Genomic DNA, 26902 nt, shown 5'->3' on the forward strand with positions numbered 1-26902 from the left:
TGCTGTAATGGAACAAAACAGTAACTCAGCTTTTGATATATCTGGAAATTTGACTATACAGAAACATGCTTAAAAACAAACTGAGTGTTTTGATAGCTCAAGATTGCCCAAACCTTACAAACTCAAGACCAAGAAGCAAGAGGTGTCTTTTCAGCTTTGCTGGTTTGGGCAACAAAACCCTGAGCTTCTCTTTGGTCTTCAAAAGCAAATTACATTTGGGCCAGGAGTTCTGCAACTACTGGCCTCCTATGGACACTCACCTTTCAATTAACAGCTAATTAGACTTAGAAGTTTTCATTTTTAGATGAAGACCACTGCCAGGGAATTGCTCCAGGGTGGCACAATTGCAGTAAAAATACAAATGATAAGCACTTGCATCTCCATTTGTATTAAGTGGCAGTTTTGGAGAAGGCCTAGGGACTGGATGATCCTTGCCACGTTTCCCAAGCCTTCCAAGAGGAGATCTCATTAATTAAGCCTAGGATCCATCCCCAGCAATTACTGGGATCCTCATTAGTAAGTATTTCAAACATCACTTTCTATATGCATTAAAACTTGCCCCAAAATAAGTAAACTGATAAATTATGAAAAAAAAGACCCAAAAGAGCAATCAGTATGTACTGATTCAATGAGCTTATATTTAGAGCAAAATGGGCTTCAGACATTGCCATAAGGGTCTGCTGGGCTGAAGGACTGTTCACAAAATATGCTATTATCCCTGAAAAGAAATGAATTTTGAATTCAATTGTATGTGTCAGCTGGGCATGAATAAATTACAAATATCTTGACCCTACTGAGAAGCCGCTGAACTGTTTATTTTCATATGAAATCTACAAATATTTTACAACCCTTCTCCTCAGTGATCTGAACACATGCCTTTAAAAACAGTCATTAACAGCATATCACTGGCTACACAAGAATAAGGGCATGCAAAGAGAGCAGTTTATTATCACAGGAAACAATATTTCCTAGAAACCCCTTTCTATTGTCCAGGGCAATGGCATAGCTTACCAACAGGCAGACAAAATACTCAAATCAAAATACTTATGCCTGAGTTCACACACACACACACAGACAAAAAGGAAATACATTAATTACACCAGTTGGCAGTAGCATTATTATTTATTTATATTTAAAAAAAAAAAATTAAGTCACAACTTTCTCTTAATGTAAAGCAAACTGAAATCTGTGCCTGAACACTTTGTTTAAACACGCCAAATAAGCACAGTGAAAGTCAACCTCAGACTGGGGACATCTGTAAACTAAGGTTTATATTGCCACTTGAAAAGCTGAGTTAAGACAGAACACATAAAAGTATCAGTCAACAAGAATCATATTCTCAATGAACAAGAGGTTGTGAACAAAACCCCAATCTTCATTATGTCTCCTCCATGTTGGTTACAAGGAACATGAACTAAAAATTTCATCTAAGGAACTGCAGAAGTTGAGCTAGAGGGATGAGAAAACCATGAATTTCTTTTACAGACTATTCAATAAAACAGAAGTGAGGAACATTGACCAGACAAGTGCACAACTGGACTACTCTGATAAAAAATGTTTTTGGCAATTCAGTTACCTGAGAAAAACGGATATTGCAGAAATCTTTTTATCTTCTCAAATTACATCAAAATGACCCAGTACACTTTGAAATATGTGATCCCAGTGAGTTGCCAGAGATCTAGGAATACGCATTTCTGTATTAAAATTATTAAAAATGAGCAGGAAGATACCTGAAACAATTAAAGGCACTTTTACCTGGCACATGTTTTGATACACGCTACAGAAAACTGTGTCAGGTGTGACTTTATACTGAATTGTGTAGTGGTCCAAGCAGTATTAACACACTGTTAAATACACACACTTGACCAAACAGTCAGTGAGCAATGCCAGCATAGTTAACACAGGAAGAAATCCACATTTTTACTTAATGTAAACAGTAAAGTTTCTAATAAAGGCATTTTAATTTTAAATATATGTTTAGCATCATTGCATGCAATACTTGTCTAAAAGTTTCATGTCACATCTCAGTATCACTAGGCCAGAAACAGTCATGGTAAGGCATTTGGAGAGAAATTCTCCAGTCGTTGAGTCCAGTGCTGCACACAGAATTACAAACACCCTCAGTAAACTGCACAGATGCAACAGATGTTTGTATATAAAAGGCAACTTCATTCCCACAAGGAACCTGGCCCTCGTGTTGTCACAGGCACAGAAACTGAGGGGGGCATGCTAACTACAGCACTTAAAATGAGACCTGATTTCAAGAGATACCTTTCAGGGGCAGGTAGACAACTGATTTTTAAATTCTGCCAGAAGTCAAGAACTGTCTCTAACATCATAACATGGTTGCTAAATTCAGACTGATACACCAGGAAAAAAATATTAGAACGTATAGGCTTTTCTTATGGATTCAATATTTGCATTTCAGAGACACCAGATGCTGTAAAAAATTTTCTTTACCCTGTATTTTAAACCTTAGTAACAGGTGAAGTTAAAAGCACTGGTAAACAGCTAAATGACTACATCATTATTTCTTTACTGAATTCTTACTCTCATTTGAACCAAAAGTGCAAGGTATTAGTAAAATGTGAATATCACAGGCACCTGAACAGAACCACAATGGTTTAGACTTCTGAAACTGTTTTTGTCAAAGAGCAAATAAACTAGTCTTTGGTGTAAGCTCACATGGTGCAATCCAAGCATAAAAATATCAGTAAAAAATCAGAGAAAACCCATAACTTATCTTCTGAAGGAGAAGAGCCCAAGCTCAAGTGATGACACTGATATACAGGCACAGAACTCTTCCAGGCAGCATACATGGTCTTTCACTACACTCACATAGCCAATGGCATGCTAAATCTGATGCACTCTCAAGCTGCAAGTGATGGAAAGGACGGTGGCCCCACCTTTGGTCAGATATTAGCAGATCAGCTGGACGTGTGCAACCTGAAGATGCCTTGAGATAGTGATGCAGTTTGCTTTTTCTAGGAGTCATCAACCAACACTCAGACAAATAATGGCTTGTGAGAGGAAGAAATACTGGACAGAAGACTCTCCCCCACTAGCAGTGGCCAGTTTTAAGCTGGTGGCTAGGAATTAACTTTCCTGATGCCCTTATAGTACAAAGCAGAAGCCCACCTTTGGCACCTGTTTCACAACCAGTCCTGGAGAGTCCTGACTGGTATTGAGTTTGCCAGGTGTTCACTTTAAAACTGAAAGCTATCAACAGCTGAAGTTAAAAAAAAATAAAAAGGACAAAAAACAACTGAGAACACACACATGAAACAAAACAACATAAAAAACATATTTAAAAATAACATTCGTCTTCAGTATGTTTTTCTCCTAGGCCACTGTCCTTATACCTGTGTTTCCACAGGAAACTGCTATACCTGGCATAAAATTACTCCACTAAACCACCCATTTCCTTACTTTCCAGCAAGGGCACACTTGTATCTCCTTTACCCTTTTTATTTGCATCTCCACTGTCCTCTGACTGCCCTGATTTCTGATGAGCAAATGTGTAAGTGTCTTGGTCTGTGTCCGTCAGGGGTGGACGTTCCTCCTCGATGTTAGAAGAGCGTTTACTGTCTTTTCTGAAGGAGAATGGAGGTGGAGAAGGTGGCAAGCTAGGTGGCAAGAAGGGTCCATCAAAAGGCCGGTACACATCGACTTCTGGAGCAACTGAGCCATTGGACTCCTTCAGCAAGTGTCCATAGACCACAGCATCATCAATAACTGCATAGACATGAGACTCATTGTTTTGCCTCCCTTTTCTGAAAAAGCCTTTTTTTCCAGGCATCTGGGTATTCACATTAGCATTGTACACTCCCACCATGGGATTCTGGGTTTTCTTCTTCCTGTTACAGAGATGAAATTGTTAACAGGTCAAGAACAACACATCTGGTGTGTTGGAACTCAATAACAACAGCTTCTGTTCATTCATCCCAACCAGAGTGTCAGGCAGCCTACCTAGATTAAAGGCTTTACTTTCAATTTTGGGAGAAATTACTCTTGAGAATGGACATTCTTTTTTAACAGAGCAGAAAACAACTTCACACTCTTGGGTTACCCACTGCTGCTCTGCCGACCCTGAAGTTTGCAAGATGAACTCCAATGGTCTCCCAGGCCCTGGGGAGCACTGGGGTGTGCACTGTACCAAGTCCCACAATATCCACTGGCATTAATAAGACCCAGAGACCATTAGGTCCTCACAAAAACAAGGCTGTGTTACTGAAGACAAGATAATGGGTCAAAATGGAAGTCAAATGAATTTTTCTTAAATATGCTTTCCTGAGTGACTGTCCCTAAAATGGAAAGAACAAAGGCTGAAGACTTTTAAGTCTGTATTTGTAAAGTCTTTCCTGTGTGGCAGGAAAATGTGCTCCTAAGTGCACGAGTCACCATGTTGCATAAATTCATTCCAGCTCTACAGCTGCAGGACCCAGCCACCTTGACAGCACTGAGCATACATGTATCAGAAAGCCCAGGCTATCAGTGACTCCAGACTCTGCTCGTATGAGTAATGCCATGCATGTAAGCTTTGCACAACCCACTTCCCTCCCCAAGGGCTCATCTCACAGAAAATTGCTCCCACTTGATGTGCAAACTGCAGAAGTTGCTGGAGGCTGTGCAGATGAAAGAAAGCTCTCTTAATCTGCCCGAGTTCACTTTGTTTGAACAAAGACTCCAGCGGAGTCATGCATACAACAGCCACATTCATTGGGATTGCAGGTTGCAGGGACTGCTGAGGAGGTCCAACCAACACCTGACTTACAGTACACCCAAAAGCCTGCACTTAAGGCCAAGGTAAGCAGTGGTCTGCAGGTTGAAGTAATGTAACTCCAGGAATGCTGCTCTGCTCTTGAAGTTACTCAATTTAGAGTAAAGAAGCATTCCCAGGATCACGCTACTTCCACCATGCCTTCCTCATGCCTTAGACCCTGGTTCAAAGGGTATCAACACATGAAACAGAAGGCCAAGCAGCTCTCCCAAAATGCCTTCTTGAACTGCAAAGTTACAAGCTGAATTATGAACTTACTTTTTCTTAACACAGTACACAGTCAGTCCAATGGCTGTGAGAACTCCAGCCCCAGCCACCACTGCAAGTATGATTCCAAGGTCTGCAAACAGACAAGGAACAAAGACACTGAGCAAAAGAAGGAACACCCAGCTTTCTCCCAAAATCTGTCTGGATTTGAACCCCTTCAAAAGCTTCTAAGCAGAACAGCTGCTGGCAGAGCAGCAGTTCCTAAGCCATGCTTGCCACAGGCCATTTCCAAGAGACTGGAGACCAAGAAGTAACAAACTCCTGCTATTGGCAGTGGAACACAACCAAAAAACCCAACCAATCCACCCACCTCCAAAAGTTTTTGATACAGCTCATGTGCTGCTAAACTTACCCACAGCACCTCACACATCTCTGACTGAACAGGCAAGGAAGAGATAAAAGCATAGAAAGAAACAGAGAAGGACTCAAAAGAAGAAACAGCAGCATTTCCACAGCTTCCCCTCAAAACCATACTTTCCTCTGAAATACACAGGTTGTGTTGACCTGGGGTTTTCTAGGAGTCATAAAATTGATTAGGAAAGTCCACACATGAGCAAAGAAAATTGCTGCATGCTTTAAAAGAAGTATAGATTTTTTTAAAAAAGAAAAAGAATATTAAAAAATTAGAAATTGCAAATGTGAAGCAAATTTACATAAGCAAAGCCTACCCTAAAAATGCCCCCTCATCTGTTTTTTAAAAACTGTTTATGTTTCAGGGGGATGAAAGAGAACAAGAATGCAAAATTTGCTGCTAGCAGTCAGGGCCCAATCTCCATTAAATGGTCAGACCTGTCCTAGGGACGATTTCTTGCTCATGTGAACACTGAGACTAATTGAACTGCTAACATGAAGTGAGGACTACTTTGATGAATAAGTTTGCATAATCAAGTCCCAAGTTGTTCACCAGGTCTGTGACCCTGGAAGGGAAAAACATCACTTGATCTTATTATACATTCTGTCTGTTACCTCCAATTAAAAAACCTAAATTAATTTTTTTTTTTAAAATGAAATCTAGTCTTACTACCCCTGATCCTTGGAATTTTTTGCATCAGTGAAAGAAAACCCAGAACGACTCTTCCCACACCCCAAAAAACCACACCACATTAAAACCCCTCCTTCCTCCCAAGCTCCTATAAATACCCAGCTGAAACTCTCAGAAGTTTTTGAGGGACAGACTTTGCCAAAGGCAGGAATCTCACAAACTGCCTACATCCAAGGAGGACCATCATCCATTACGGTTACCCCAAAGGAAAGCAAGGAAACAAGCAGAAAACAAACCACCACAACCTTACAGGACTCACCTATCTGCTTGTCAGCCAAAGTCACCCAGAACTGCAAGACCAGCTGTGTCTTATCCACAGGTTTACAGTTGGAGACGTTCACCCAGAAGTTGTGGTGCATAATTCGGGGCTGGGGCAGGAGCTCGTCCTCGCGGCGCACGATCTCCTCTGCTCCCAGAGCCTCTTCCTTTATGTTGACAAAGGCACGGCCCGTCTCACAGGCAATGCCCATGCGGTCCTTGGAGAAGCCCAGGCGGGCAGTTTGCTTGTCGGGCACAATGATGAACCAGGATATGGAAACATAAGGAGGTAAACCATGAAGCCAATTGGGAGTCTCCAAGTAAACTTTAGATTTTGGATTTGGACTCACGGTGAATGTGCACTCATCTGTAGCAAAGTGAAAGAAGAAAAAAAAACTTAAGTCTTGATAATTACTGTCCTTTCCCACATCAGCGTTATCACAATGAACACAGACATACCTGCAGGATTTACCACAATCAACTATCCACTACCTGGAATACAAAGCTCCTTCTCTCTTCCCAAAATAAGCCACGTCACTGGCTCAGATAAAGGCTGATTCTAGAGTCTAGTCCTAGAGCCATTGCTAAAGGATTGAACTCTACATTTCTGTTTATCCATATGTGCTTTAATAAGCCTATTGAGAGATCTATCCCTGTCCAACAAAGTAGTATAAAATCTACTACCTTACCTTTAATATGTGGCACAAAAGACATTTTCAGATCCTGAGGGACAGATTCATTGATGGATCCTTTACCAAATGTTTTTAAGGATATGGTGATATTATTCCTCATCTGAATCTTTTCAATAGATCCACCAGGACAGAATACACCAACATTCAGCTCCGTCTCTGGGGTGGCACTAACGATGCTGTAACTGTAGCTTGTGTTGCACCTCTGCCCTTGGACGTGCTGCTGAAGTTTCAAGGACGGAGATGTAATTTCTACATTGATCAGATCAGTAGCCAAGAGCTTCCAAATGAACATATGCAGTCGGATTGGCAATCGGGTAATAACCTTGGGCACTGAAAGGGAATAGATCTTCCTCTGACACCAACGAATATCCATACAGCCTACAAAAACAAAATCCCAGGAGTTGGGTATTTCTTGCAGAGGAAATACCTGGGCACACACAGAGTACTAGCAGGTTTGCATTACAGACCCAGATAAGCATCTGCCTAAGGAAATATCCTTTCTTAGTAACCTTTATCCAAATGTGTACTGTTTATATTTCAAGAGCTTTCCTTAACAGGTGCAGGACACCAAAGAAACAAATAGAAACATACTCAAAGGCCCTCACTCGAGACAGACCTGATGACAGGGACTCTGCTGCAGACTAGTCAAGGTATGGATACTTTAAATAATCTAAATAATCCCATAATTTGCAATGACTTAGGTGACTTCTATCTCTTCCCTTCTAGGAATAGCTACATGGTTTCTATTCTTAAAGGCAGAATGATGTACTGAATAGGTCACCTCCAGATCCACTGCACCCCTCTCCCAGCTGGCCAACACCTGGTTTCCAACCTCAACCCATTTAAAGCCAAAACAAGGGAGCAGGTTTGGCTGACCCCTGGGGAAAAACATGCAAAATCATTCCCGAAGGAATAGGAAATAGAACATGAAAAGTAGCATTAAGCTACTTTTGTTGTACCTATGCCTTTTTCAGCCGTGATCCTCAGCCGGGACAAGTCCTTGCACAGAAAGGAGATCCTATAGACAGCACCAGAGGTTAAAGTCACGACACGGTCACAGGTGCGAGGATCCTTGCAGATCAGGCATATGGGTTCAGACATGAGGGGGCTCTGGCTGGGCCATCCTTCCAAGTGTATTTTCACAGTCATGTTCTTCTCCTTGCTCAGGTCGACCAAGTGGGTGACATCTGCAATGTAAAACACCCCAGAGCATTTACAAGCAAGAAGCACAATGTGAAGCAGAACTTCCTTCACCTCTTCTCACCCCATTATATGAGCACTTGGAACATCTGGAAGGAGAAAATGGGAAGAGAAAAAAAATGCAAGCATAGTTTATAAAGACTGACTGTCATGTGCAAAGATATATTTTGGATCCATGCATCATCCTGGTGCTGTTAATAAGGTGCCTCTCTGACGTCAAAGAAAGCCAGCTGGCCTGGTGGAAGTGTCCCTACCCATGGCAGGACATCCATTTGGAACTGGATGATCTTTAAGGTTCTTTCCAAACCATTCAATGACTCTACCAAGGACAGAAGGGGAAAATAGTGTACCTGTATACACACATACACACACATACTCTATTACTACTCTTCATTTTCTGGTTTTAGCTTTCGCTATGGATCTCAAAGTCATACAAAAAGGGTGAATAAAATAGCTTTCTCCTGTGTGGGAAATCAGGCAGACAAAAAGGCAAGTGGTCAAATGGAGTTATCCAAGTCATTGGCAAAACCAAGCACGTAACCTAGGACTCCCAGAACAAGGTCATCATTTTTCAGAATGTTTATTCCTACAGCAGCTAAACAAAGGAAAAGTTAAATTATTGTGACTGGAAAGAGCTGTATTTTCTTCTTACTTAATGACAAGCACCACAGACAGCTGTGGAATACCCAAATGTTTGGGAAGCTTTGAGAATATGCAGATACCAATGCATTTTTAATAAGAGCAGTGTTGCAGATGGCAACCTGAGGGCTGCATTTGAATCTTTGATGGAACTTACATAACTACAAAATCAATCATGAAATCCTATAAAATCCCTAGAGAAACCACTGTTGTCTCTTAAATCCAAGTGGTTTATTACTTGCATTTCATTCATGGAATGACAACCTGTTTTTAATTTTTTATGTGATTATTGTCTTGTCTACTGGCCATAAATATATTAAAATTGTTTTTGCTTTCCAAAGAAGAAGGGAGATAAAGCTGATTAACTGAATACAATGTTTTCATTCTGTCTAGCTTCCAAGATGCAACACACAATAAATGTAAGCAAACGTGATTTTATTAACAACAATTCTGTGAGGATTTTCTGTTCAAAAATGAAGCTAGGTTAGACAGACAAAGAACAAAGAATTGTAACTGTGAGATGCAACAGATCCTTTCTGGACATGTGACTTCAGGGCACAAACCATTCAAACCTTATTCTCTCTGAAATTACTTAGAAAGCCTTTAAGTAGGTCCTGACACAGTGGCAGTCAAATGTGGACTTTCCTCCGCCTGCAGTGAGTGCACCTTGATTGTTAACTTCCACCTTGAACAGAGGTCAGAGCTGCAAAGTCAGAGGCTAAATCACTAACTCCATGGCTCATTACCTAGACAGGCCCTTGGCTTTTGTTTTTAGAGAAATGCTCTGGTATTACAAGTCATTGTGCTAAACAAATCTGAATTTGGGGCTAGAAAACAACAAAAAAATTATTTCCACAATGTAAAGAAAGAGTTGTAAAGACCATCAAAATATGTGGGGGATATTATTAGTGGAATATCTTACTGACAACATTTGTGTTTAATGTGACTTCTTCACACTTGTTGATGTTCAACCTCCGTTAGGAAGCAAAATAAAACTCAAAAGGAAAAAAGGAAGGGAAGATGCATATTGATGCCATTAGCAATACAGAGACAATTTTACATCTCTCATTTTACCAGTTAATGCCACAGATCTTGCTACCTACTGTGACAGTGGGTTTCACCTTGTTAAGCACAACTGCTCACGTAGGGAACAAAAAACTGGGTTCGTGCTTTAAGAATGATCTTTAAAACGTAAAGTTCATGTCTGAAAGCAAAACTGTAAAAGGCATTTTTCAATTATATGATTGAGGTGCTGGAAAGGGAAAGGAGTCTCCATTTATAAGTTATGGTGTAAAAAACACAGCAGCACTAAATACTCCATTGCAAATTGCAAATTTCAGCATTGCTGCTCACTGTGCTGTACTGGTGGCCAATGGTACCCCAGGCAGTAAAACATGCCTCAGCGTTGCTTGGCAACCTTCTTAAACTCATAGAGGGACCAAAGTTCAAGGAAAATAACAAAAAAAAAGTGTATTTCTCTTCCTTGCAGTGCTCAGTCCAGACATGTATAAGCAAAAGCAACAAAAGGGGAAGGCAGGTACTTACTCTCATCAACCTGTGGGTGCTGAATAACGACTTGGAAGAGCAGGCGAAGAACGCCCGGGTTCTGGGCATCCTGATCACAGCCCTGCAGGGACATGTTGAAACTGCCAGCAATATTGGCAGGCTGGCTGTCACTCAGCTTGAACACCTCCGGGTTGCTGGGGGAGCCAGGGATGTAGTACTCCACCCTCTCCTCCTTCCTTTCACAGTTGGACAGGCTGTAGTTGTGGAAGAACACGCTTGCTCTCAGGTTGGGAGGAATCACAAACTGCCACGTCATGAGCTCGTCTTCTGGAAAGCCCAGGGGGTAGTTAGGGGACATCAGGGTGATTGAAGACTCCCCCTTCAAAATGGATTCAATGATGCATAACCCTGAAACAGGGAAGGAATCACAACATATAAAACAAGTTCCAGTTACTGAAGACACACTTCTAGCGCCCCAGAAGCAGAGGCTTTATTTTGACAGTGAGATCACCCACTCCAACTACAGGTTAGGCTATTACAAAATTCTCAGGCTAAAACATATACTTGAGTTGATTCTTAAGTCTTCAATTACAGAAAAGATAAGGAATGTATTAATACTGCATTTTCAGTTTAGCAGTTTCAAGCACACGGACAGACAAGCCTTTATTATTGGCAAAGGCAAGATCTTAATTCCTGCTTCTACATTTGGCTTTGCAAGAGCAAACACGCAACCTGGTAACTGCTTCTGCTTCACTGGGTTTTGGGAAAGAAAAAATGCAAGCTTTTATAGCAGCATGGAGCTCTCTTCACAAAAGCCTCCTAAATTTAACAAAAGCACACCAGCAAAGAGCCTCAAATAGGTATAATAAAGCACAAATGTGAGCTCTGCAGGCTGTGTAAGACACTTCATCCTTGGATGACTCTTGGCAGTGTGAAGCTGGTACACAGAGATTATGGTCCCACTCTAGGACTCCAGTGATGATGTGCAGCTGTGAGGAGTGCCAGGAATTACAAACCACTCATGTTCTAGATGCTCAGACTTGGACCAGGTTTCTTTTATAACTGATAGCAACAACACTAGAATTCAAGTACAGAGCAAGATTTGTCATGAGATCACAAAGTAACCCACTGATTGCTGTATAATATTCCAGGAATTTCGGGAAGATTATCACACAACAGTTTGTGTTACTGTGCAGGTTGTAACAGATAAATGTATTTATGCAGCCTCCTGAGCGTTCCAGGCATTGTTTCACCTTTTCCCACACTCCACTCCTGAAGAAAGGCATTGGTTTGAGGCTCCAGAAGTTAAAGAAACTTTTTTTTTAAAAATAAACAAGCCAAGCTACACACTGCAACCAGCAAAATACTCTCTGGCTCATTCTAATTATGCTACCTAGTCTCACCCAGCAGAATGCATAAAAACAAGAAAACAGGTATGTTTAAGCTATAGGAAGTTTAAAGAGATTTGGAATTATTAATGTACACCAGAACCAGCAACAGAACAGTTTCCATAACTAACAGTCAACCAAACTAGGATACTTTGACTCCAGAAGACCACCAACTAACCAAACAAAAAATCACACAAAATTAGTTTCCAGAAAAGATGAAGTGGAAGGGAGTTAGGGATAGCAGCACCAAAACTGGAAGGTTAGCCGTGAAGAAAGGTTGAAACAGATTCTGCTGCAATCTGCAGGAGGCAGTTGCACTACTCTGTACTCACGTTTTATGGAAGCCCTGTTGGCTATGTTGAAGCCTGAGGCGATGAGAAGCGAGTGCCACGGGAGGTGCAGGGACATGACAACTCCTCCCAGCAGCTTGATGCGAGACACGGAGCCATTCCTGCAGAAGGTGCCAATGTTGACCGTGGCCTTATCAACACTGCTGTTGATGTTGTAGCTAATGGAGTCTGAGCACATCTCTCCTGGTTCAATCTGTCTTAGCCATGGGGTAGAAAATTTTAGTTCAAGTCCAGCTTTTGTACTTGCCTGCACGTCCCAGATGTAAGTCCTGTTAAGGCGAGGTAACCCCGGTGGGTAAAGATGAACATCTCCGTAGGGGCATGGGCCTGACACACAGTCTAAATGCAGAGAGAGAAGAGCTGTGATACACTCTGGAAAGCATTCCTTTAAATGGGGAGTTTGATACTTCCCCTTCCTTGCTATTACCACCTTTTTTAGACTGCATTGCACTAAAAGACACTCCTGTAACCCGGTCACAGGTTGTCTCCAAACAGGACTCCCAGCCCATAGAATAGACAGGATAAACCTGCTTTAGTCAGGCTGACTAACAGAAGGGATTCATTGTCCCTAGTATTCCACCTTGTTTGCTGAAGAATTTAGAAGGTATTTAGTGAATAGGGAAGTGTCTGAATGGACAAAAGGGAGAAATGCAGTGTCAAGAGAGCTGGAAATCACAGATCTAGAGAATCCATTTTAACCCATGTCACCCAGAGAGCTCCTGGCAGATCATTCATCTTTAAATTTTTTATTGCTTGACATGAACTGTATTTTTGTTCCATTGGTGCCCAGATGAACAACAACTGCCACTGCAGGATTCTGGGGGGAACTCAGAACACTTTTATTTGAAAAATCCAAACAACTGATTGACACTCAAAATAAGTATACTTTAATCCATGTCTAGGCTTCAACTTAAAAGAAGAAATATCACAAGTGTGCCTTGCAAATATATGAGATACAGTAAGTGTTACTATCTGCATGAATAATATGAATAAAGTTCCAAAAGATGAAGAGAATTATCCTTGAACATCACCCCAAAAATAATGAAGATGTTACTAAAGACTGAATACCCAATGAAGTTTGGGATCTAGTTGAGAAGTGGCACGTGTCCATGCCATTAAAGAGTACACACAACAGGGATAACATTCAAAGCCGAAGAAGCTTTAGTTACACTTCTGAATTTACAGTTTCTTGACTTGAATAACATTCATTAAAGATAAAGAAACATGTGCAGGTCTTCAGTGTTTCTGCTGTCCTTATAGACACAACCAAGCTGTTCATCAAATATATAATAGATTATTATAAGTGTTCAGAGGCTTTTGACAGGAACAAAAAGATTCTTTGATGGATTTATGAACTGTGGGAAAAGGAAAGGCAGCAAGGAATTGATGCAGCAAACTGCCTTCTAGCTGTTTCCAGCACATCCAAGTCGACATTAATTCTGCCAGCTGCAACACAGACTTCAGCCTGCATAGCAGCAGCAGTCATTCAAGGTTATTTATCAGTGCTCAAAGATTTCTTCTTACCTAAGATTATGGCAGATACCTTAATACAGCAGTAGAAAAAAAAAAAAAAAGCACATGGTTTTACTGGAGGAAAACTACCACTGCAGAAAAATTAAAAATTTGTATCTTACCAATATTTTTCTTAATTTCCATGATGAAATACTTCTCTGGAGTACTACAGGTAAAGGTAAAAGTCACATTATCCCCAGGTTTTATCTTGAGTTCAGACATGATGACATATTTCATGCGGATTCGACAGCTTGGTGAAAGACTGGGTCCCAGTTTAATCGTAACTGTGGTATTGTCCTCTTTATGAAGAAAGATTGTAAATGAAGCTAAGAAAGAAAAAAATACATAGAACAGAGGTGTTTTGTTATTAGCACATATGAATAACACCAGGCTCTCCACACAGCCCCACAGTGTCCAAAGGTATATTAGCATCCACATTCTCAGGAGCCTCTGGCGTTGTACCAATAGAAAATGCCTCCCCCCTTCCAGCACAAACAACATAAAAATATGCTTGCTACATGTGCCCAGGAGAGGTATACAAGGAATTTGTGCAGAATCAGTTCTGCTCCAGTTTACCCTCACCAGTGTCATTTATTTCACATTTAAAAAGTAGTTCAGCTATTCCTGTCAAATTTTTGTTCCCCTGATTTTTGTTTTCAATTTGTTATCACACAGCCTGCTTCATTTCTGCAGGCACCCATCAAGTCACGACTCAATTCACGAAGTTTATTCAGCAGCCAAACAAAAAAACTAGCTTCAACTTTAACCACAGACAATGGTAACAGATGACTTGCTGGGTATACCTCTACAATTACTGCAGGCCAGACGAGGTATTCCAGCAATACCAGAAGCACGTACCAACAGATATTTTTAGGTGCAGTCATGGCCTTCTCCCACCCTCTCCACCCTTCACAACTCATTCCCTGAAGGTGCTTTGTTTGCACAGGATGCCTGTGCAGTGCCCCCCACCAGCACAGAAGGCATCTGTGGCCTGAAACATACTGCATGTGCTTGGATACCTCCTCTCCATCTCTGACACAACCATCACTTATTCACAGCTTTTGGGAAACACTTCACAGATTTCAACCTATCTTCAAGTACTGCCAGATGCAGGAGCAGCTCTCACAGGAAATACTGGAGGCACTGAATAAACTGCTTGTTGAATAATCCTTTATTTTATGAGTAGCAGTTTATCAAAAAAATGACTCAAACCTGATTGTCTTCTAAAAATATACACACAATATAAGGCACCAGAGAGTACTGACTAGACATTCAAGATGACTATTATTAAACTTCAGTTGCATGCTTAGCAAATAATGAGGCCAGCCCTAGCTGAAATAAGTTGAGTTTGCAGTGAAGTCAACCATACCCCAGCCCCAGGTGAAAATTTGAGGACAGGACAGACAGTAAGTTTTCTGCTACTTGTTTTCATTATTCTCCATTTCTTATTTAAGTGTATGGAAGATAGAATCACAGGGTCTATAGCACTTGTGCTTTTAGTGTATAAGAGAAAATAATCATGCATATAAAAAATAGTAAGATAATAAGAGATCTAGAAATAAAGGTACCCCAAGTTCTGTTCAAAAACATCTCTGCCTTGAGTGGGACATCACACAGGGCTGCATGACAAAGCTGTGCCCATATGCCAGGCTGGGAATCCTCATGTTCATTAACCTCAATGAAAAAAGATTTACAAGCTGGCAAACCCAGCAGAGCAGCACCCTGAGGGAGTCCCTGAAGCCATTCCAATTACCAGGCAGCAGCCAGGAAGGTGTAGGAGAACAGCTGGCTCACACACACCTGCACAATGCCCCAGGCTCTGTCCAACTGCTCAGCATCCCTTGAGCTCCAGTTTGGTCCACAACAGCTGCTGCTGGTGCAGGGGTGATAAGGATGCTGGTCAGAGCCCAGACATGCAGGGGCTCACCTGGTGGGGTTGTGGGAACCAGGGCTGAACACACCTTGGGAACCCTTGATTGGCAGGACCCTCTAATGGCCTATGAGCACACCAGAGACCCTCAACAAACATACCCACCCAGCTCAAAACTTCAGTCATTGCAGCTGCTGAAAGCAGCTTATTGCATTAGTGACTCCATTTCACACAAAATCCATCTGTTCTACTGAAAAGACGTTTAAAAACTTCCTAATTTTTAAAGGAATCCCATGGTTTTGCAGGGCCTGACTTTCACTGCAATGCTTTGCAAGAGCCCTGGGAACTGAGCAGTCAGTGTGGTCGGTCCCTGCCACCGGAAACACTGCGGCTCCAGGTTTGCCAATGCCAGGCATCAAAAATCCCACTGCTAAGGGGAGTAGGGCAGAATAGAGTACTAAAAGACATGCCCCCATCATTGTGTTTATCTGAGTTTTGCTGCTCTTGAGCCTTTCTGCAGCCTTTCTAGCTTTTCTACACAATCTTGGAGTCAAAAGACTTAACAAGTCCTTGAAACTGCCTTACTTATTTGCTTCCAGGATCAAAGGTTTTAAATTAAAATCTCAACCATCACAAGGCATGCAAACTGAAGCATATATTTTTAACCACAAGTTTACCAAACCTCGAATACCATCAGTGAGTACCTGGTCACTGAGTAACTTTCCTACAGCTTTTAAGTGACAGGACAGCTCTCAGACCTGAGAATCCTCCTACCTCTTCCAATGGCTCGCACACCTTACATCTGTGTTTCTGCCTTAGAAATGCTTTTGCAGAGGTTTTCAGTATGGATTTTCCCGAGGAAGTAAAAAAGACGATGGTGTAGCCTGGGAATTGCCTGCACAATGACCTTCCAAGCACACAGGGGACAATCGCAGGGGCAATGTCCATGGGGTGGGGAAAAGAAGAGAATAAAGCCAAGCAAGCAGTCAGTGCTGCTCTTCCTCATTCTCCAGGAGGAAGCAGTCTCCTGAAGAGAAAATGAAACAACCATTTCCAACCTAGCCCTGAGCTCTATTTCCCATACCTCTGGATTGTTTTTGGGTTCTCTTGTTTTTATTTACAACACTTAGTGCACAAAATACCTTTGACCATGTTGGTCATAATTTTTCTGATGTTTAAGTCATCCAGATATGAAATGTTAATAGCACAAATCAAATAATTAATAACTACAGACAAAAGACATTTTTTTCTTGCATACGGTAATTGTAGTACTCATAAGTTTAGAAGTATTACTGAAAAGTCTGTTTCTAACTCTCTGGTCAAACAGTTATCACTGTTCCTGTCCCCATCCCTGGGACAGCACAGCCATATGGCCAACCTGGCAGGACAGACACCAGGACCACCAACAGCCAGCTCTCCTATACCACATGCTGGCACATGGCTCTAATTTTTAGTCATAAGGATTAAGTTTAAGCATAGCCTTAAGCACGTGACTAGTTTTAAATCAAACAAATACACACACTGAGTAAAAACCGAAAACCAGAAATTTTTCACATTTTGAAATGTGCAAAGCATTCCTACAAGGGTCAAAACAAAGTATCTCCTGCCCCAGCCCTTGAGAGACTCAAATTCTTCTGCCTGGGCTTTTTTTCCCTCTTTCCCCCTCCTCTTGATGACTTCATGACCATATAATAATTCGTCAGCTAAATATTGTTTTTCAGCATAGACTTATTCCATTCCTCAGCTTTCCTAAACAGGACCTGCCCAAAATCACAGAAATGTTTTCAATGATCAATGTATCATCACAGCAGTAAGCAAGAAGGATGCAGACACCAAATTAGGCCAGAAAAATTGCCTGCTAGAAGCCCACATGAGAACATGCACTTTCAGTGCATAAACAGCTTGCACAGATGAAAACCCACAGATAATAATTTTGGCCAAGAAATCAGAGCGTGGTGCTGTAATGCCAACAGCAGCCAGCTTCTAGGGATGTTCTAAGCTGCATTAGACTATCAAATCTAATGGGAAAAGTAGAATAAAAGAATCAGGTGGGAAGTATATGCAGTGATCCCAAAGTCACTAAAAATAAATGAAGAAATGGCTAAAACTCCCCAAACTACAGCCACACATGAGCAGTATGATAAAGAGACTACTTAAAGACCACCTTTATTGGAGAGTTTTTATAAACACAAGTGAGTCTCCTTGTGACTCACACTAATCTGTCTTTGTCTCTGACTCCCACTGCATGCCTCTTCATTAGGATTACCAGTAACTGGACACGTTTCTTGAAAAGAAGCAATTTCCATGCCTTATTGCTGCTGCATAGGGATGACACACAGGATATCCAAATCAACATGAGGAAGCATTGCCAGGCTGGATCTCATCTCTGTCTATACAACAATGAAATCTTTCAGGTAGAAAATGTTAGAGGTAAAGCCTCCAGTGCTGAGCTGTTTCATAGCTGATGCAGACAGCTGATCTCATCCTATTCTTTTTTCCTGTGAGCAGTTACAGTTTTGCAGCCTCCCTTGGAAATCTCATCAACTGCCCTAATCTCAACCAAACCCTCCCTTCCACAACTGGATTTTTCTACTGCTCTTCATTTCAGAACATGCCTTCATGAGAGTTGTCCCATCACAGCAGCCCTCTAGCACTAGAGTAATGTCCCTCTCTGCACAGCTTTTCCTTAACAGTATGATATTTCCAAACTTCTATGTTAGTGCTCAGAGCTCTCCCACTGGGGTTAGAAGTCAACTGCATAGTATAAAACAAGTTCAATCATTCCAGAATGTTGAGCCTAAATTTATTTACTGTGTTTGCATCTGACAATCTCATAGTAATTTTAACATGTATATATAAATGTCAAAAGAACATTTTTCCTGTACAAGAGGGAGAGCAGTGTAGAAGGCAGCTGGCTAATAGTCAGGGCAGTAGCACTCACACGGAGCATGTGTACGTAAACACAAGCAAAGGACTTGGCAGAACAGCAATTTTTATGGCTATGTAAAGTGCCTTGCTACACAAAGCAGGAGCTAGAACAGAGTCCAACTAGTTTTGGCTTGACAGCTGCATTTTATTGCAGTAATTTACCCATAAGGATCTATGGATTGTTCTACACGACTTGACTGGATGGATTAAAGCAATCAAAAAAGCCCCAGACACACCAAGAAAACAAAACATCCAAGGAAATCCCAGATGTTCATTTATCCCAGAACTATGTACAAAAGCTGTTGGTTTGCTCATTCCGGTCAAATCACAGGCTTGTTCTATGACAGCCTTTTTTACCGAAACCCAGTTGGATGGGGCTGACTCAGGCACCATTCATGAGCTGGAGGAGCTGGGCTGCTGCGCAAGACGAGCAGCAGCAACTTGCTTGATTATGAAATACCTGTACCTAAACCCCTGTTCTGCCCCAGGGGGATCTGAACCCACACAACCAACACGCCTCTCCAGAGAGCAGGCTCATTCCCTGCAGTGTACAGTGCCACCAGCTCGGGACAAGGATAGCACAGGGATGCTGTTTGCCTCTACAGCTTGGCAGGCTTTCCTGAAAGCTCACTGCCTCTTCTGACCCCTTGCAGGGATGCTGACCTGCAGGCACACTCAGAGCCCACTGAGGTTATTCCTCTATGCATAATCTGCTGCAAAATTCATGGCAAGAGGGTGGGATGCCAGGGGTATAACACAGCAACTCAGTGTGGTAGCTCATCACCTCCAACACAATTCCCTCCATAGTTCACTCAAATTGGCCAAAACACATCGAGGAATATTTGAAAGAGTAGACATCTCCCTGCTTTGCCAACTCAGTTGTTTTGCACCTGTCTTACTAACATCTTTGACAACCTGAGTCCAGCGCTCCAGTTCAACTGCAGCACCCAATTGCCCAAGTATCATCCACCCCTCCAGTCTCACTTGTAATGTAATCCATGTGACTGCCTTCACAGTCTTCAAGCCCTTAGCAAAGTTAGTCAGGGCCCCATACACTGTTTGGACTCCTCTCACCTCCTGAACAGTGCTGTGAGCAGCCAAAGAGAGATCACAGGTACTATCACAACATAGAGCCAACCCTTCCTAATTTAATTGTAAACTACCCTCTACATTACATGATTATCTCCCCTATTTGGACCTGTCTTCCACCACCACACTTGTCTGGGATGTGAGGTCCACATTTTGTGAAAGGATTACTTTCAGGGAATCACCCAGAAAATTACAGTGATAAAATCGGCAGAGCTTGTAAACTCTTAAGAGACAGATGCTGCCAAATGCTGTTATGCCATGGAAACCACACCTCAGGAGGGGGCACGTGGGGGAGAATACCCATTCCTCAGCCATCACAGAATAGCACCCTGATCTTCACTGATTGTTTGAACTGATAGCCAGGATGGGGATGCAAAGCAGGTGAGATATCAAGAATTTCCCTCCTCATCAGGGAGGAAGGGTAGACATTTCTGGCATAGTGATGTTACAAGCCATGTCAGCACAGCTCACCAGAGATCTGTCATCACCCCAGACCAATAAGGTTGCTCACTCAAAAGATGTTAATTTGTAATGCCTAACATGAATAAAGTACCTCCAGACTGAAAATAACTGATAAAAAAACCCCAACAACTATACATTTCTGTACTTACATTGCTTTCTCTAGAACCCTTTTGGAAGATAATTAAAACACATATCTCGTGTAGATTTTTAAAAGCAGCTTTTTTCACTGCAAGTGGGAAAGAAACACTGTTGACTCTCAGCTGCCTTTTCCTAATTATTTTACAGATATGAAGTGCTGTTCCTTCTGTAGAGGTGAGATGTCAGCAAACACTGTCTATGAGCTGACCACCAGCATACAATCTATAAAATGTTTAACACGTGGGTTTGCACAGCTTGAGGAGAAAGTGTCACGCTGGCTCGAGGAACGTTGACACCACACAGGTCCCTGCAGGAGCCTCCCTTGATCAAAGGGGTGTTTGCTTGCATAGTTTTTATCCCTACCTTGATATAAGCCAGCAAGAGGACAACATCTCAGAGCATGTCTGAGCAGCTCTTCAGTCTTGGCTCTGGTTCACAAAGGTGTAAAAGCACATTTCGCAATCAGGGATCCCTCCCATGCCAAACATCCTGCCATCAGCTCTTAGTTTCTCACTTCTGAGGAGCTCCAGATCATCTCTTTCCACTCCTCAAAGCTTGATCTCTCTGTCTCACAGCCAGGTGCTCAAAAAATCCAGGGCCATGTCCAAAATGCCAGCATTATCCTACCTTCCAAAATAAGAGTTTGATCTGACATCACTTAACCACATTCTATCCCCCAAGAAATCCAAAGGCACAGCTCAAAGCAGGCTGCCCCATGGCACCCTAGTGGATGTTTGTTAAAAGGTGTCCAACAGAACAGGCAGAGATGTCCTGTACAGGAGACAGATTTAAAAAAAAATAAAATAAAAAAATCACTTTTTCCACAGCAATGGCAGCTCAGGCACTCATAAGCAGACCAGATCTTATTAACATACTTGAAATGCATTTCTACTAGACACTATAGCACAATTCTTCATCTGAAGGTCTTCCTGAAAGTCTTCCAGGATGTTCCATCAATACTATCCACATCAGGCAGGCCCAGCTGCAGGCAGCAAACCCTCACCTCAGCAGCCCATACAGAAACTCAAGATGTTGCTCTGACACAAAAGCCAGCAGCCAATAATTTATAAGTGCAGCCCAGCCCACATCCTTTCCTTCACACCCTGGTGGCACAAGCAGATGTGACGCAAGAAGCAACTGTATGGTAACATCTGCAAGAGATTCGAGAAGTTTACAAATCAAGGGATGGTGACCCAGCTCTATTGGCTGAATCCTACTAAGAAAGCACCAAAAGTCAGCAACTGCTCTTCAGGAACTGGTTAATGGTTTGGTTCCAACAAGCCAACCCCTGCTGCAGTGGGTGTGTTGTCCTTTCCAGAGCTGAGGTTTGATGGAGACACCTGAGCAGCATCAGTGAGCTGGATGCTGTCCCAGAAACTGCTGTAAGTGCTTTGTTAAAGTGGTATCATCTTTAGTCTTTCCCCAGCTGGGCAATGGTTTATAAATTACAGAAATTATTAAAGGTGCAGATTTTAAAAAATATTTTAACAGAAGCTTGCAAGAGTAGTCCAAAAAAGAGTTCATTTAGATCAAAACTGGCATCCAAGGCTATTTTCCCCATATCCTCTAGCTAATACATGCCTTGCTGCAGCTGAGTCTTTCTAAGAGCTTTTGCAAGGACACCAAGACCAGAAAATATCCAAAGGCAGAGCTTCGAGGAGCACCCAGAAGAGAGCAGGAGTACTTTACTGCTGTAAGAGAAGTACTGGTCAGCTCAGCTCAGAGGCACATTCCACTCGTGGCAGTGGTGAGCAGCACCCAGCTTCCCCCACAGCCCCAGGAATAACCAGCACCACCGCTGATCCCACCACAGCCACAACAAGGAGGGGTACAACTCCACACACATTCATTGCTCTCCTGCCCAGGACCTGAAGAAGGTTGTGGTTTGCCATCAGAAATTACAAAAACAAATGAGACTGGGGCCAAATGAGAATACAGAGAAACTGGTGAAGAAAGGAGCTATTCAGCCACCACCTACACTAATCTGCAAACACGCCATGCCCCTGTCACCCATAGCTTTAGTCAACACAGGTAAAACCAAAAGTATCTTGACTTTACTCTCAGCAGAGGATGGTTCCTCACGCTGTTTCCAATTTGAAAAATTTCTGGAATGCACTAAGTGCAAAGTTATTCAGCCTCTGCCTAAGACTGAGGATTTGGCAGCTATGGATCACAAAGCTTTGCATTTAACATATGCTGGTATAAATATCAATTAGGCTGGGTGATAAGGGCTACATTAATAAACTGAACCCAAGCAACATTTATTTGTGAAAACACTGCTGCTGCTATTACATATTTCAAGAAGTCATATTATTTTTCAGTACTTTTTCTCCTACTTTTTTTTTTCTATTCCAACCTTATTTGTAGATAAGATAATTCATATAAGCAATTAATAAGCCTGAGCACAACTGACCCAAATGATATCTGATATCATGCTGGGGAAAGGTTCTTCCCTTATTTCATTGAGCAAGCCCTGATTTCTCTCTAGAAACTCTCGCTGCAGTATAGAAGGACAACACACAGAATTGTAATAAAAATAAGAGGAGGACTACCTCCTAGTTAACAAATTACTTCATGTCACAGGCCCACGGTGGTACTCTGGATATGAGATTCATCAGCCTTCAATCCTCTCACCTTGTTTTTCCCTTGACTAGTCCTTTGCCTTGAATCAGTGCCAAGAAATAATCATTTTCAGCATGCTTTCCCCTAATTATTTTTTGGCTGATGAGCCACCACATCAAATGACAACCCCAGGCATGAAAAAGACGCCAGCCACCTAAGGAGCCTGGCCCAGGAGCTGGCTCATCACATCCCTTTTCTTCTCTCCTGGGCCACTTTGTAGCCAAGTGGCTGCTATGTGTTGCTGCTTCCAGTTTTGTGTATGAGTAAGCCCAGGACCAAGAGTACAGCTCTTGGAGAAACTTCATTCACACAGCTCCAGAGACAACAACCTTACTGAGGATCTCTAGCGGGGAGGCACTCAAATTGGTGATTATTTGTGCTGCTATGGAAAATAAATTCAGCTCAGTCTATCAGTTCTCAAATCTTTTCACTTTCCACCACCTCACACACTCACTTCCCATCAGACTTATAGACTAATGAAAAACAGGCACAGGCAAGGCTCACCTCTTAGAAATAAACAACTCAAAGTTCTGGAATTATGAAAAGAAAAAAAGAAATAAAATAAAAAAATTAAAAAAAATTAAAAAGGGTATTATCTGGTGGAGAATTTAAGGTACTAGTACCAGAACTGAGACACAGTTGAGACACAAATAAAAAATTTACTATAAACACATTAGTTGCTAGAGGGTAAAAAGTTAGCACTCTAGACTGATAATGGCATGAGGCAAACAAAAAAACCCAAAAAACTTGCAACACATGTACGTCGGTTGTAGTCTTAAATGGAGAGGTCTCAATTGAATGAACAAATTCATTCAGAATGGATGATTCAGAATGGAAATAATCCAGTTTCCACTGACTTTCAGAGGAGAACTAAGAGGGCTATTATTTATATTCTGTCAGAGCAGAAGAATGACCCTGCTAGCAGCTTGGGGGTTTTTATTTTATTAAATGAAGCAGCTTTACATGTTAGGACTGACGTGTGAGTCAAATCAGTCAGTTGCCAAGAAAAAGATAACTGGAGGGTAAAACAAGAATCAACACGGCACTATCTCTAAATTCACATATTATAACAAAGACATTTTAAAGACAAAGCCCAGAATGCATATGCAGATTTTATCACAATCATAAGGATACTCTAAACCTGAAACATTTATGTTTCATAGACAGCATAGATGTCTGATTAACTTCATTATTAGTGCCTCAAAGAAACTCATTTTTAGTTGGAAAATATATTTTCAAAGGTCAGATAGGCAATACTCCATTCACACTCCCATGTTCATGCAGAGCCAGCAGAACAAACAGTTCTTTCTGTAGTTTTCCAGCTATAAGTTGGAACCAATCTTTCATGTGATAAATAACTTTAGGCATAAAGCTGCATCTCAAGAAAATGCTCAAGTTCCTCTGAGGACAACGTGACCAGCCACGCTCGACCTACACCTTCCTGCAGGAACACTGCTGGGAAATGGTGGAGCAGAGGGGTGAGAGGACAAAGAACTTCAGAAAGGATGACAAAGAGACAGCTTTAGAGACAGGCACACCAAAATTTGTAACTGTCCCAGCAGAGCATCGCCACTCCCCACAAAGAGCCACGTGTGCCTCACACATACCCCACGTGCACACCCAGCCTAAACCCGGCCTTGCTGAAAGGGAGAAAGCTGCAACCAAGGAAAGGGAGGCAACCAAAACACAGCAACAGCAGAGCCAGTACCAACGTCAGCACCAGCGCAACAGGAACTCCTTGAAAATTACAAACTACATAGGTGTGCAGAGGAAAATCTTAATCTGAGCTGTCTTGGGCTTTCGGGACAAACCTTTGCTCAGGGAAACGTTCCAGAAGATTTAGTTGTGCAATAACAGCAGCTCCCACTGGAAAGAAGGGCACATGAGATCTCACGTGCCAACACACCTGGGAAGGCACCATTCTCCTTAGCCTCATGTCCCGCTCACCATCACAACCTTCAGTCTGCCAACCCATGCTGCCAGGCTAGCCGAGACCCAGTCACCTCTTCTTTTGTGGGACTGGGGGGGTCTCAAAGAGGAGGAAGGCACCGTGTTAAGAGAGTTTGAGAGGATGACAGAGGATGACTCCTGGCACACAGGAGTGGTGGTGCTTGTGCAGGAGACAGCCCAGCGGGCAGAAGCCTGCAGCTGGAAAGCAAGGGACTGAAGGAGGTAGGAAGAGGGGCCACCATCAGTGGTAACAAACCACTGGGTCTGTCAGTGGTGTTTCGTGCGATTTCACTGTTACTAACTTTGCTCTGAAGAGCAACTTCAGGATTTGATAAAGGGCAAGGCCAGAGGTTGGGAAGCTCTTTCTCCCACGTTCCTCTAGATTAAGCTAAGATCCTTGGACAGTCTACCTCCTCTGCTTCTAGTACTGATCCATCTAGAGTCTTAAATACTTGTTTCCTTTGAAAACAAAACACAATTATTAAACAGCATTATATCCTTTCTTTTAATTTTGAAGAGGCTTAGAGAGGCAAATTGCTGTTATTCACTCAACTCAGAGGCAATACATTAAATGCAAATATTTTATTTAAAAGACTACACAGCTTGAAATTTGAACCTCAGGGCTGCCCAATTTCAAAGGAAACGTTTTGTGTGTATTGTTTATGATAACAATGGCCTGAACTCCACTTCAGCAGAACCAGTGCAGTTAAAGGTAATAGAAATATTAAAAAGGCATCAATTTCACATCAGACTCTTTAGGTAATTTACAGTCACTTCAAATAATTCACCAGTTATTTTGTACATAAGGACTTCAAGAGCCTTTAAAAGGACTACTGATAGCAGTTAAAGAGACTGTTTAGACTTGAGGATGGGCATTTTTTTGCAACTAAGTAGCTTTGGAAATTGAGGAAAACACCACACACTGTCCCTGTGTTCATAACTGAAATTCTTTTAGGGTTGCATATAGGGTTAGATACATGGGATTTCAACAAGCATCCAGGAATTTCAAGAGATTCAGAACTGGTAGTGAGCATTAGACCATCTGACTCAGCTGGCCATATAAGCCATTCCATTTCCCTGTATCTACGGTTCACCCATTGCTCTATATAAATAATATTCTCTGCTGAAAAACTCGGGCAACAGCACGGTCCCACACAGAATACAGTCCAAGGAGCTCTTTACAGAGAATTCAGCTGCTCCTCTGGAGTCCGGGAAAAAGAACTTTGGGAAGTTACTTGCATAATCAATACTCCAGCATGTGAGGATGTAAAGATCAAATCATTTTTCCTGTTAGTATTTTCAAAGAGAAAGACAAGGATGCGTTCTGACTAGAAGCGCCGAAACGTCCCACCGCACAACCATTACGAATGCGATTCTATCCCACCACCCCCGCCCCTTTCAAATAACTAATAGTTATTAAATCAGCAGCAGCACACGAGGATAAGGCAGAGTCACTGGCGGTGCCGCCACCTCAAGCCGGGTGCGGGCTCAGCCGCGCCCCGGGCGGCTCCCGCCGGCGCGGGCAGCCCTGAGGGGCGGCGGGCAGGGCATGGGCAGCTGGGGCCCGTCTGGGGCTGATGGGGGATCGAGCCGGGGGTAGGGTCAGCCGAACCGAGGGTGGGGGGAGCCGGCCCGTCCCTATCCCTGTCTCTGTCCTTGTCCCTGTCCCTACCTTCCTTCGGGAGCAGCTGCGCCGAGGCGGCCAGGAGCGCGGCCAGGAGCGCGGCCAGCGCCCGGCCCACCGCCATCTCCCCGCATGGGCCCGGCGCCGAGGCGGGCGCGGGTCCCCTCCGCCGCCGCCGCCGCTTCCTGCTCCACCTCGCACCTGGAGGGCCGGGCCGGGCTGGGCAGGTGAAACCCCTCCTCTTCCTCCCGCCCGCCGGGGCCGGCTCGTCCCCGCCCGGGCGCTGCCTCCGGCCCGGCCCGGGCTTGGCGGGGTGGAGCCGGCTTGGCGGGGTGCCGGAGGTGCGGGTCCTTGTCGGAGAGGTGTTATTCCTGCCCATTTCCGACATCATTTACACTTTCCCAAAGGGGTATGAGTTGGTCACCAGGCTCCCCTCTCCCCCTCAGAGATGTTACTGGGTAAATGGCCCCTTGCCTGCCAAAGCATCTCTGAGCTTCAGCGCTTAAAGGGAGCTTAAAGTTGGGGACAGACTTTTTTACCCAGACAAGGGGTAATGATTTTAAACTGCTAGGACAGATTCTGACT

General features: G+C 42.8%; 1 protein-coding gene across 1 annotated transcript; it reads right to left on the minus strand.

The window, feature by feature from the left end:
* Positions 1-920: 920 nt before the first annotated feature.
* CDCP1 (CUB domain containing protein 1) lies at positions 921-26492 on the minus strand. The gene is made up of 9 exons (XM_015620228.3): positions 26366-26492; positions 13757-13960; positions 12105-12461; positions 10424-10792; positions 7999-8226; positions 7037-7417; positions 6349-6714; positions 5039-5120; positions 921-3857 (listed from the first exon to the last, which is right to left on the minus strand). Exons 1-9 carry the CDS (start codon positions 26439-26441, stop codon positions 3401-3403), a joined length of 2520 nt encoding a protein of 839 aa, XP_015475714.1. The 5' UTR covers positions 26442-26492; the 3' UTR covers positions 921-3400.
* Between the last annotated feature and the right edge of the window lie 410 nt (positions 26493-26902).

Source organism: Parus major, chromosome 2, assembly GCF_001522545.3.
Source record: "Parus major isolate Abel chromosome 2, Parus_major1.1, whole genome shotgun sequence".
NCBI lineage: Eukaryota > Metazoa > Chordata > Aves > Passeriformes > Paridae > Parus > Parus major.